The 12461-nt window shown below is 41.4% G+C and overlaps 1 protein-coding gene across 4 annotated transcripts in view; it reads left to right on the top strand.

Moving 5' to 3' along the window:
* Positions 1-12461, top strand: part of VEPH1 (ventricular zone expressed PH domain containing 1) — a 143106-nt gene that overhangs the window by 103950 nt on the left and 26695 nt on the right. For 3 of the 4 annotated variants that reach the window (XM_034782302.1, XM_034782301.1, XM_034782303.1), the window contains exons 11-12: positions 2897-3031; positions 11450-11567. In XM_034782302.1, coding sequence (XP_034638193.1) covers positions 2897-3031; positions 11450-11567 — 253 coding nt within the window. Of the gene's footprint in view, positions 1-2896; positions 3032-11449; positions 11568-12461 lie in introns of those variants that run through there. The other variant, XM_034782304.1, reaches the window with a different exon arrangement.

Below are 12461 nucleotides of genomic sequence, written 5' to 3'. Positions count from 1 at the left end.
GTTACCTTATTTTTGTGAATAAATGCTATGTTTTGCCATTTATTATACTCCTTTTGTCGAGTGCAAAGGAATAGTTTTGCTCTCATATCCATAACAGATCTTGACTTCTGTCTTCTGCTCTCCCTCTAATTGTGAAAGTCTAGGTTAATCATTTTAATATGCTTTGAAATCCTTGGTTGAAAGTTGTGGAACTGCAAATTATTATTATTATTATGTTTATTGTTATTTGAAACTGGGTGGATTTTATGCTCATAGAGGGAGCAGAATATTTGACTTCAGATCTGTTTTGTAGATGTGAGAGGAGACTGTTTTTCCAATTAAGAACAGAAATGATGGTAGAATAATGATGGTCTTGGGGGAAGAAAGCCTGGTATTTAAGAAGTACTGACATTTTCTGAAAATGCAAGATCGTAATGTCCAGCTGAAGAGGAACAAATCTAGTTCAATTTTTCAAGTTTGATTTATTTATTAAGTTTTTTCCTACAGCAAATTTTGCATCAGATGATATAGGTCAACTCTACAACCACATCACCTCTGGCTTAATTGGTCTCTTCAGGCGTGAAACTGTATAATAGGCAGTGTTGGTAGTGCCCCCTATTTTTAAGGTTGTCCGATACTTTGTATTATAAGACCCTGTTTTCAGTTGCTTGTAACTTTGCCAAATACTGTTTGGGTTCAAATTTTCCATGCAAAGGTGTCCCTTAAGCAGAAATTGTTTTGGAAAATGTAAGCTAAAATGGTTTAGCCATGTCTAAGGCTACATCTTCACTAGGGGGGGGTCGATTTAAGATACGCATATTCCGCTACGCGAATAGCCTACCTGAATTCGACGTATCGTAGCCGACTTACCCCACTGTAGGGACGGCGGCAAAATCAACCTCTGCGGCTTCCCATTGACGGCGCTTACTCCCACCTCCGCTGGTGGAGTAAGAGCGTCAATTCGGGGATCAATTGTCGCGTCCCGACGGGATGCGATAAATCGATCCCCGAGAGGTCGATTTCTACCCGCCGATTCAGGTGGGTAGTGTAGACCCAGCCTAAGAATGTGTCTAGGAGGATATATGTTGTTTTGCCCATATTAAAAAAAAATTTGGGTGACCTTTTCTTTGCATCTTTGAATCACTCTGGTGCCACTATACTATACTAGAAATTTGGTAAGGGATGGCCTTTATGTCAGGGACATGCCTTTTGCCACTCCTGTGAAAATATGCCTGAATTTGGCCAAATTCTAAGTCTCTGAAAAATCACAGTTCATGCATGCCCAGTAGAAAAGTCTTAGATTTTTAGCAGCTAAATTGCCTGAAACTTGCATCCACATTGGGCATGCTCCAGCCCAGAGCTGAGCAGGCTTTCCCTGCAATTGCATCTCTAGACTGCTGTGGGTCAGGCTGGGATCAAGCTAGGGTGACCAGTCAGCAAATGTGAAAAACTGGGACAGGGGTGGAGGGTAATAGGGAGCCTATATAAGAAAAAGATCCCAAAATTGGGACTGTCCCTATAAAATCAGGACATCTGGTCCCCCAGATCAAGCACCAGAACTGAGAGCAGGGAGCCTGTGTCTTTTGGGTGCTCAGTGACCCCCCCTGCTGGTCCCAGGCAGCATGGAGGAGTAAACTTCATGATTCAAATGCTGAAGAAACACGAGTCAGACTTGGGGGGTTGTGTGCAGGGGGATTACATTGGAACAAGGAGCCTGTGGAAGGGAAAGTGCAGGACTTGGAGGCTGCTGGGGTTGGGAGGGAAATTGGAACTGGTAGTTGGGGAGGGAGACTGGGACTAGGTGGGCAAGAAGACAGGGACTGGGAGATGGGGCAGACTGAGACTGGCTGGAAGAGGAGATTGAGACTAGCAGGCAAGGACACTGGGCTGGGGAACCAGGGAGGAAATGGGGGAGCGGGGGGACTGAGATTGGATGAGGAGATGCGGGAGACTGGGACTGGTGGGGCAAGGAGACTGGGGCAGTGAGCCCTGGCAGGAAAACTGGGACTGCAAGCGAGTGGGGACAGAGAATGCAGGTGAGGGGAGGGGTGACTGGAAGCCAGGGGGAGGAAGAGAAATAAATAAGACTAGGAGCCAGGAATTGAAAATTGGGACTGGGTGACAAGAAGGCTGGAGACAAGGAGTTGGGAGTGTAGGGGGAGAAATTAGCATGATGGGGCTGTGAGATTGGGATGGGGAATCTGGAGGGGTAAGACTAGGTCTTGCTGAGAAAGGAGACTGAGATGAGAAATTAATTTTCTCTCTGTACTGGCTTTCAATGTACGCATCCCCAGTCTTTTACCAAAAGAGAGAATACTAGTATATAAGAGTGCTGGTACTGCTACTAATAGCTAGTTCATATATACCACTTTTCAACATTAGATCTCATAGCACTTTACAGAGTTGGTCAGCATCATTAACACGACTTTACTGAGGCACAGGGAGGTGAAGTGACTTGCCCATGGTCTATAGGTTAGTAGTAGAGGCAGCAATAGAACCCAGGTCTTCTGAGTCCAGTGCTCTCTCCACTACCAGCACTACTATATACTAGTGTTATGTGGGTGCGCACATAGGGTAGTAGTGGTATGTTGTAGGTATATAGTAGTACTAGCTTATATGTAAAATGTAATGAATCAAGTGCCTGTGAAATCAGGTGTTGTGCATAGAAATAGTCTCAGAAGAACTAATGGAGTATACAGGAATTATTTAGTTTCAGAGATTTATATACTTTGCATTGATACGAATCAATCTTAACTGCACTGAATTTTTTTTTAAATGTCAGTGTCAGACATTCTGCTCTTGATATAAGATGCAACAAGGACAGCAATTACTTTGTGTAGTTGTATCATTCTGAAATAACAGCAATACGATTTTTGAAGACTCAGATTGAAATTTTCTTTTCAAATATTTTCTCCAGAACTTGTTTCCAGAACCCTTGTCCATACAAAGTAACTCTGTGCAAGTCCTTAAAACCCTGTGGGAGAAGACACAGCTGAAGGGAACACATGGTTTTGAAACTGCGATGATTCAATCTACATTTCCACACCAGAAGGTAAACATTTATTCCTTGGGGTGGCGGGATGGGGAAGTGATTTTATACCAACCTTTAGAACTGGTCTACATGGATCTTTGCAATAGATGTGATGGCTCCATACTGTGGTTAACTACTGGAAAGCAAACCTCTTACACACATGCACATGTGTGTGCACATATATCAACAAATCATAAATATCTTAGCAATTAAACATGGGGCCCAATCCTGCTTCCAAAGAAGTCAATAGAAATTTTGAGGCTGACTTAAGTCAAAGCAGGATCAAGTCCAGGTGGCCTCTGCTTCTTATTTCTAACTACTGAATCACATTAAAATAAACTAAAAGGACACCATTTTTTTTTATATTACTTTTCCATGTGGGCAATTGCTGTGTTGCCAAAAAGATGCTAAGCTTTTGCTCTTGGGAGAGGAGGTGGCCCATGACACTGAGAACAGGATGGGAAGTGGTTTGTGGACACAGGTGGGATTTTCAAGAGTGCCTTAGGAACAGAAGTCCCATTCACTTTCCATCTCTCTATTAAGAGGTGATCTGAATTAGGAAAATGTTTGAGAACTACTGCTTTCGTCATTGGTAAATTTCAACCTGTTTCCACCCTCTTTTGCTCTGTGTATATTTGTGTGTGTGTGTTGAAAGGAAGCTTCTTTATGCACTGAATAATTTTTATGTCACTAAATTTCTTTTGCCTTCAGTGCTGTATAGCTCTGGTTTCTTCTAGGTATTTTCACTCATTACCTTTCCAAGTCCTCTTCAGCCAGTTTTTTCATATGGCAATCTATGGCTTATTCATGATGTAGGGTCCTCTCTCTTACATAAACCACACCCAGCTTGTAAGGGCGTTGACCAGTGCTCAGCAGGAATTTTTATTTCTGAGCTCTGTAGTGGATCCATAAATGTGTCATTTTTATTGTACTTTGAAATGTCTCCAGGTTTACCTAAGCCCTCACATATGCTTCATGGGAGTTGCTAGTGAAGTGAATGAAAACCGGTGATGGTACATGTAGGTATTTTTTCCTATTTACATACATAATTTTAAAGGCTAGAGTCAGAATAGCTGCCATGATGGACTGTTTAGCTGCCCTGTGGAAATTCACACAATTCTGCACAATGCCTTGGATGCTATGAAAATGATGATTTTTACACACTCCATTCTTACCATCTGTCAAGTTTAAAAGCTATTTACTGTTTCAGAAATTGTAGAGAAAACTGTTTCAAAGCTATTAATCAGACTTCATGGAAAAGACCAGTAGAGGATTATAAAACAAAGACGTATTTGAGCTAAGTGCAGAAATATTCTTCAACATGTACAATTTTTTTTTTTTACATCTCAGCTAAAATTGGATGAACTAAATTGTCAGATGTGGTTTTAAAATATTCTTTCTCAGGCTGAGACTAAGAATGGAAAATGTCTGCCTGAAAGTATTATTTTACTAAAGTGATGACAGTTGAAAATAGGAGTTATTAATGGAAACATCTTCTGAAACATAAGGTGATCGTGTTGTCTGACCTATCCAGATGCAACATATACAAGTACGTGCATATCATACACATGTACATACAGATTTTTTAAATTCAAAATTAGATAAAACTAGATCCAAGCTGTTTCTTCCAAAATCATAAAGCTGTTCTTTGTTTAACTTAGAATAAAGCTTGTAATAGCTCATTTGCTGAGAATGGAGTAACCTGCACAGTACTATGAACTAGGAGATCTATCAACTGAAGTGATGCGAAGGTACTTATGACTGCATATATAGGAACAAATTGAACCTCAGCATGCAATCTGAAGAACTGGGCTGTGCACTGGGCAGATTCATAGAGTCTAGTGGTGTTTACAGTAGAACCACTTCATGGCCAGCTGCAGTAGCCCCCATGGCTGGTGCATCTCCTTTCCATATGGGGACTGGCCACTAGCTCCATATTGTTCCCTCTCCCAAATTCCTGTCCACACTTATATACCATGAGCCCACAATGCTCAGAGAGTGTCACACCAAGGTTAATGGCAGCCGACCTAGTAGTCAAAGCCAGCGTTCAATCACGAGACAGGATATCTGGAGATCAGAACCAAGAGACAAACTGGAGATCAGAACCATGAGTCAGGAACCAGAGTGAGGCCAGGTCAGGATACCAGGGGGTAAGAAGCAGGAAACACATAGGAGGTCTGGAACAGCAAGGCAAATGCCAAATGTCAAGCTGGGGTGGGAGACCAGGAAATCCAGGAGCCGGAGCTGGAGCCAGAGCCCAGTTGTTTAGACAGCTTCCTGTTCCTGCTGCTGGCTTAAATAGGGCCAGTGGGCCAATGAGCCACATCAGGACGCTAACAATCACATCCAGCAAACTGTTAGTCTCCAGAGTATTTGTTGCATAATTCTATTACTCTTAATCCTTTGGGGGTTATTTCATCATTCCTTTTTTGTAAGAGTACTTTCTTGGTTAACTGTATTCCCAAATTAATGGGACAGTACATCAAGAAACTGTAAAATTAAAACACTGATCCCAACCAACTAGAAAATGGAACTTTGGAAACTCAACAAGTTGTAGAATTACACACTGTTATCAGGATGCTGGATAACAATCAAGTAGATGCAACACATTAAAGACTTTCTTGAGATTTTAAAAATGCTGTGCAGCATTTGGCTGGTTTCACTTTCTTTGTTTTTGGTTTGCTTACTAATATAGGGCCTGCTATTGCTCCTATCAAAAAACTCATTGATTTCATTGGCAAAATTCCCACTGACCTTTCTGAAAGCAGGATCTGGACCTATTGTTTAGTAGATTTCTTTTTATTTCTTGTGAAATTCAGAGACCAAGAAGACTAGCTAGAGTCCGGTGTAATGCTGTTGGCCCAATGCAGTTTTTTCAATGTCTCTCAAACATGACCAGGAGTGGCTATAAGAAGTGCAAATGTGTGACTACACACACACACACACACATATATATATTCTCCTGAAAGCTTTTGCTTTTTCAGAAAAGTTTGCTTCAGTTGGAAAATTTGCCTTATACTGTGTATAGGTCCAAGACACGACATACTCTCAACCCTCAGTGACTATAGTGGAAGCTGAGAACGCTTAAGCACCTTGTGCAGAAGGATTCCATAACTTTCTTAAAAGCAATTGTGGGTTAGAATTCTTAACTAACTAAACTCTTAGGCACTTGGGTTTACCAAGGGACAGGATGAAATGCTTAGTCATGTAAGCTTTCTAGCACTACCTTTGAATATTCTGGTAACAGATCAGCATTTTAGGCCAGATTTTCAGCTGGTGTAAATGAATGGAGGTCTGGTGGTTTATAATAGTTGGGGAGCTGGCCCATCCAATTTCTGCAGATAGCATTTCTTTTAAGTGTCTTTCTAACATGGAAAAGTACATTTAAAAACAAAATATCCTGCTTTCCCCCCACCACACATACAGACACCCTTGCAGTTTTATTTCATCACAAATTTCAGGGGGAAAAGTTTCCTTACCTTTTTTCTTTTCTGTTTATGGGTCTATCGAAATATAATCAAACATGGCAATTCCAGCACCATACTGTACATTCCGTCACAGACACATGTTCTACATCAGCTTAGGAAATTCAGAAACTCTGGGTTTCTAAAAATGGTTAAAGAAACCACTCTCTTCCTGGGAGAAAGCAGGCTGCACTGTCCTCTAACAAATTCCAGTAGCATTTTGAAATATTTTTGCAAGTAATCAGTAGGTAGGTGAAATAAGACCTTATTCACCCTATCCCTCAGTAAGTTGCCATTACTTCTGAAGTCTGGAGACATGGCAATCTCTGCAGAATCGTTCAGAATATATGTCTAGCTATGAAAGAGAGATTAGGTGAGTAGCTGTGTTTAATAACTGTTTGCTTTATAGTAGGATCAGTTGGGAATGCAATCAACAGACACTAATGCTCTAAGTATCTTTTTTGCTGTGTATACGTGCATGCATTGCACTCTTTCATTGTGATACAAGAATGCCAAAGAGAAATCCAGTTCTTCTCTTTATTGGCACACTAATCCTTTGTGATCAGTTAACTGGGTGCAGTGAACAATTTTAGGTTTTTGATAACATGCTCTTTTCTTAACACACTAAAATAAATATTGTTTGGAAAAATAATTCCTTAGCAGTAGTGTTGTCTGTTGGATAAAGTATAGGGTGGGGAGCCACAAGACCTGGGTTTTTTCTAATCTTGGCTCTGAGAGTGGTTTATTTATGTGATGTGGGGCAAGTGACTGAAACACTCTGTGCCTCAGTTTCCCCACCTGCAAAAAGGGTATTAAGGCTTGATGTTTGTGAAGTGCTCTAAGATCTTTGCATGATGCTAGGCTGTTGCACAAATAATAATCACAGATGATATCACCTGCAGAAATGTGAGCAAGTCTCTACAAATAACAATACCCACCAATTCATAGGAAGGGCAAATATCTTGCATTGTGTTCTAGAGGTGGATGAGAGATCCATTTGCCTTTTATTTCACAATCTGCATCTTCAAGAACAGCCAGTTGGCCTACTCTCTTCCCTGGGCTCTTCAGGGGTGCCCAGCTGGCTTGCTCACTTGTTTGGTTTGGCGGCAAGTTAATAACACCATTCGCCCACTAAAACCAGGAAAGCATCATCTTGGAGCAACTTGCTGGAAGCAATTCAGAGAACACTCTGTATCATGTGGCTGCTGCTGCTTTCAGCGCTTTAAAACACTGTCTCTAGTTCAGTGTTTTGAATGGGCAAACCAATAACTCCTCTGAAGCCAGTGAAGGTTCTCTGGGGTAAAGTGATGTAAGTGAAAGCAGAGCCAGATGCCATGCTTCCAATGCACTCAGTTCATCACTTAGACACAATGTGGCACATAGAGATGCGTCAGTCACAGATATGGATGAACTAAAACCTTGTCTTGAAAAGTGAATTTAGGGCATTCTAGGAGTAAAAGCCTTTAAATTCCTGTTGAAATGGTTAATGTTACTGGCATTTTATTGTGATATTAATGAAGTCTTAGGGAGCCTGAAGCCTAGGTAGGGGTCTTTTTTTATTAAATCTAAATAAAACGAAATAAATAAATGTCACTGTGATACCAATGTATTCATTTCTTTATTTTCTGTTTTGTTATTATGTTTGAATTACTTTTGTTTTGTGAGATTTACAGTTGTTGAAATTAACATTTTAAAATAACCAGATTAACTTTTGACAATGCCTAAATTGTTGTGCATGTAGAGTATACAACATCAAGACATTAGGAATGAAGGAGATGCTCAGATTTCACAACTATTTGTTTCTCAGTCTTAAATGTACACTTATGCTCAGTAAGTTTCCTGTTTACAATGTCACTGAAAAATGAAAAACATGTGAATAATTAAAATATTATGTGAAAAAATAAAACATGTGAAAAAATATTAGTAGCTAGGAATATTATTCCTCTTCTAGCTGGTATACTTGAAAGCAGAATATTGACTCCAGTAGAATTGCTTCAGATTTGCATCATGGTGATTGACTGCAGATTTTGGGCCAATATGTGCAGCCAACTCACTATCATAAATACCTAGCATCACACAAAGAATCTTATGTAGCAACATACTGTATGTTCATGCCACAAAAAATATTTATACAACGCAGTTTAAAATTTGCCAGAAATAAAGTATTTCCAGATGTATACCCTCATAGATTTCCGGTCAGTTGCTTCACAGTTCTTTATCGGAGAACATAGGCTACATTATAAAAAACAGAACCAGTTTTATACTCATTGCAAAATCCATTGTGTTGACTCATGCCATCATTTGTCAGAAGAGTGATGGAGCAGCTATTTTATGAACCTTACACGATTCCTTCAGATTTATTTGCTGAGTAGTTTTGCAAGAAAATAAATAACATTTTTAAGCAATTGTCATTTCCATTTATTCAATTTCTGCACTTGATAAATCACTTTATCCATCAAGAAATAATGCCCCATTTTCACAACTGAGTAGTCGCCTTACACCTTCCAGATGATGCAGGTGAGGGACAGGGAAATCTCTTGCCCCAAAAGTTTGACTACCTCCCACCTCACAAGATGGTGTATTTCAAGCAACTGCCGATTGCCACACAGACTTTTCTTGAGCCTTTTCCCCATCCCCTGGCACCATAGCCAATGCACTCTAGCCACCCAAGAGGTGCTTTTAAAAGCATAGAGAAGGCACCTGCTCTCTAGATGTTTTTCCTTTCAACCCTGACATTATCAACTCATCTCTTCACAATGTGTCATTCATGGAAGACCCTGGGGACACACTGGAGGCAGCATCACCACTCTTGTGCCCAGCTTTCCAGTGATAGACTATGGCAGGGAATACACACCACACCAGGGCAGAGAGAACCACACATCCCAGGGCACTTCACTGCCCAGTACTTTGCTCAGGTCCCCTTCTTGGAAGCTATTCCTTCACTGATACAAGGGACCAAAGGCCAAGGAAACTTCCAGAAGCTAGCTGGGCACGTCCTATTCTGTTTGGTTCTCTGACACCATCCTGCTTATGCTCTGTTGCCTCAGGTCATGGTACCTGAGCCTCCCTCTGAAAAACCTGAGGTAAGTAGCTACTCCTGCCTAAGTAGTTACCAGCTATCCTGCCATTGACAAGTCAGCTGAATAAGTATGGTCAGTGTAGAGAAAGCTCTCCAATTTCAGAGCAAAGCAGCCTGCTGAATCCTGTGAATGGAGAGGGTTCCCCTGTAGAAGGAGAGTTAGTCCTACTGGTATGGGAAGGGCAGTCAGTGAGCAAAGTAGTCAAGTTTTACTGGCCATTTTCAGTGAATCAGTGCTCAAGCACCAGGAAAGAAAGCACCTTAGACATGGACAGCCTGGTTACGCCAAACCTCAGGTATGCTTGAGTACAGTCCCCATATCAAAGAAACTATTTCAGAGCCAAAAGGGTTCCAAACTGGGGGAGGAGGAATGTATCCCTCATGTAGTCCAGTGGGAGCTGGCATGTTAGGCCAGGCCAGGCCAGAAATCAGTAGAAGACAGGAAGACCCTCTTGCTTCTATAGGCCTTATATAGATATTTCCTCCATTAGACAAAATGATTTAAAAACTTTTTAAGATGCAGCTTTTCAGTCCTTAGTTCTTGGTGTGCTGGGAAACACATTTATGTTCCAGCTCCTTTTGGACAGAGAAAAATCTTTCTTTGTCCTGTTTCCGCTGATGGAAATTAAATGTTTATAATTAGCAGATTTTTCTGATGTGCTTCTTTGACTGCCATCTCTCCCTGTGTGTTTTGGCAGATGTCCCTGTGCTGGTATTTGTGCATGTGTCTGTTTCAAACTCAGCAGTTGGTTGAGATGAGGTCTTTAATGGAGGGAGAGAATATTCAAACATTTCTATCTCCATATTAGAAGTACAGGAGAGTCCCTAGTTGTGAAAACAAGGGGCCAAATTTCCCCCCGCAATACAACCCCTTTCCTCTGTCTGCCAGCACAAAGAACCTTTAGAGCCAGGGACTTCAGCCAACTGGGGATTCCCCCAACTGGAGGAGTCCCTGAATGACATAGAGCTGATGTAGCTGGCTTAGGGTGACCAGACAGCAAGTGTGAAAAATCGAGATGGGGGTGGGGGGTTAATAGGAGCCAATATAAGAAAAAGCCCCAAATATTGGGACTGTCCCTATAAAATCAGGACATCACCCTAAGCTGGCTCCTCTTTTCCCTTTGGCTCTAGAGACATGGCCAGGAGATAAGGCAAGTCTAGAAAGCTGCTGTGGTCCAGCAATCCACAGCTGGGATAGTAGCTCCTTTTAAGGTTTGTTAGGAAAACAGTTTGTATGAGCTTCATTTAACCTGTTACTGCAGTTTTGGAACTAAACCTCATAATATCAGTGCTGCTCACCAGCGGTTTGAGTTCTGGCAAAAAAGACCCTCTCATCTGTCTTTTAAAGAAGCGTGGGCCCCAACCCACCATTCAGTGATTAACCCTCTGTGGCCTCATATCCATTTAAAAGGGAGGAAATTCCCAGCGATGTAGTGTCACTAGAGATCATTGGAGCCTAGTGGGTCACCCAAAAAAAAAAAAAAAAAAAAGCACTGGAGAGAGGCTGAAAGTAGTAAAGAAGTTGCTGCTGGAGGGAAGCTATGGCAGGCGGTAGTGGCCAGAGCACAGCTGGCAAGAACGGAGGAGTATCAAAACCTCCCCAAATCCTACCTTCTGAAGAGTTGCAACTTCAGCTGCTTTTGTTGAGAGAAAAGAAACACCCTGTTTTTAATAGATCCACCCAGACTGGGTGTTTGCTGCCACAAAACATAAGAAAGAAGGGACTCTACTAGATCTTAACCCTTCAAAGCTCAATGCTCACCAGGTGCTATTTATAAACTCACAGCTCTAGTTTTTATCAGGTGGAAGCACTGACCCTTATGATTTCATTTTACAAGTAATAAATTATGGGGCAATTGGATCATTCATACTGTGAATTTTTTATTACTGTCCTAGGATCTGGACCATGTTCAGATGCATCTGGAAGAAGTGAGGTTCTTTGATTTATTTGGATACAGTGAGGAAGCAGGAACATGGCAGTGTTTCATGTGCAATAATCCGGAAAAGGCAACAGGTAAGGGATCTTCATTCACTACTTCCATGCAACAAGTAGTAGGGTTCCGTTTCTGGCAGACTACGTTACCTGGCTGGATAATGCAGTGTAGACTTCAAGTCTCCAAAAGTAACATGATTCCTACATCTTATGTAGCAGTAACAACAGAGGAGAAGATCTAGCCATGGCATTGTTGGACTTTTCTATACAGGGACACTCAGGAAAGTTTAGTCAGATCCTTGGATGATGAAGTTGCAGTTACCTAAAGACCACCTACTCCTGAATGAAATTATGGGGAGTGGGCATAACATAATTTAATTTATGTGCATTGACTTCACACTTTTGATTATTCACCTTAACTTTTCTGCATGTCCCTGTGTAGACATGGCCTATGAGAGGGAGGCTGTTAGAAGGGAAATACTGCAGCAAACTCTGAAGAAGAGGGCAGACAAGTTCTCCCTTTTAATTGGAGCTCATCAGCAAAGTTCTTCCCTTCCCTTATCTCTCTTTCCAATATTTCTGAAGAGACACAGGATTAAATTTGAACTTTATTAGCTGTGTGTTGGAAGTGGGGTTGTAAACCCAGAGTGAATGTGGACATGTATACTGACCTGTCCTACAGTCACCTTGTGCAGCAGGAGTAATCTGCAGACATGGAGTGGCCAGATACGGGAATATGAATGTAAAAGTCCATGCTGGCCCAGGCCACAGGTTCCAGCTGAGAATGTCCTTGCTGCAGGTGTTTAGGGAGCCTAGAAGGGATGCAACAGTTGCCCTTCAATTGATGTCTCTTTGTATGAGTACACATCCCTGGAAGAAGTGGCTTAAATTTGACTCAGAATTATTAGTTTTAATGTGATCAAATTCCTGGCACACTTTTTCTGGGAACAGGCTGTTTAACAATTCAGTGATGAA

This window comes from Trachemys scripta, chromosome 9 (genome assembly GCF_013100865.1).
Source record: "Trachemys scripta elegans isolate TJP31775 chromosome 9, CAS_Tse_1.0, whole genome shotgun sequence".
Lineage (NCBI taxonomy): Eukaryota > Metazoa > Chordata > Testudines > Emydidae > Trachemys > Trachemys scripta.
This window is presented reverse-complemented; position numbering and strand designations above follow the sequence as displayed.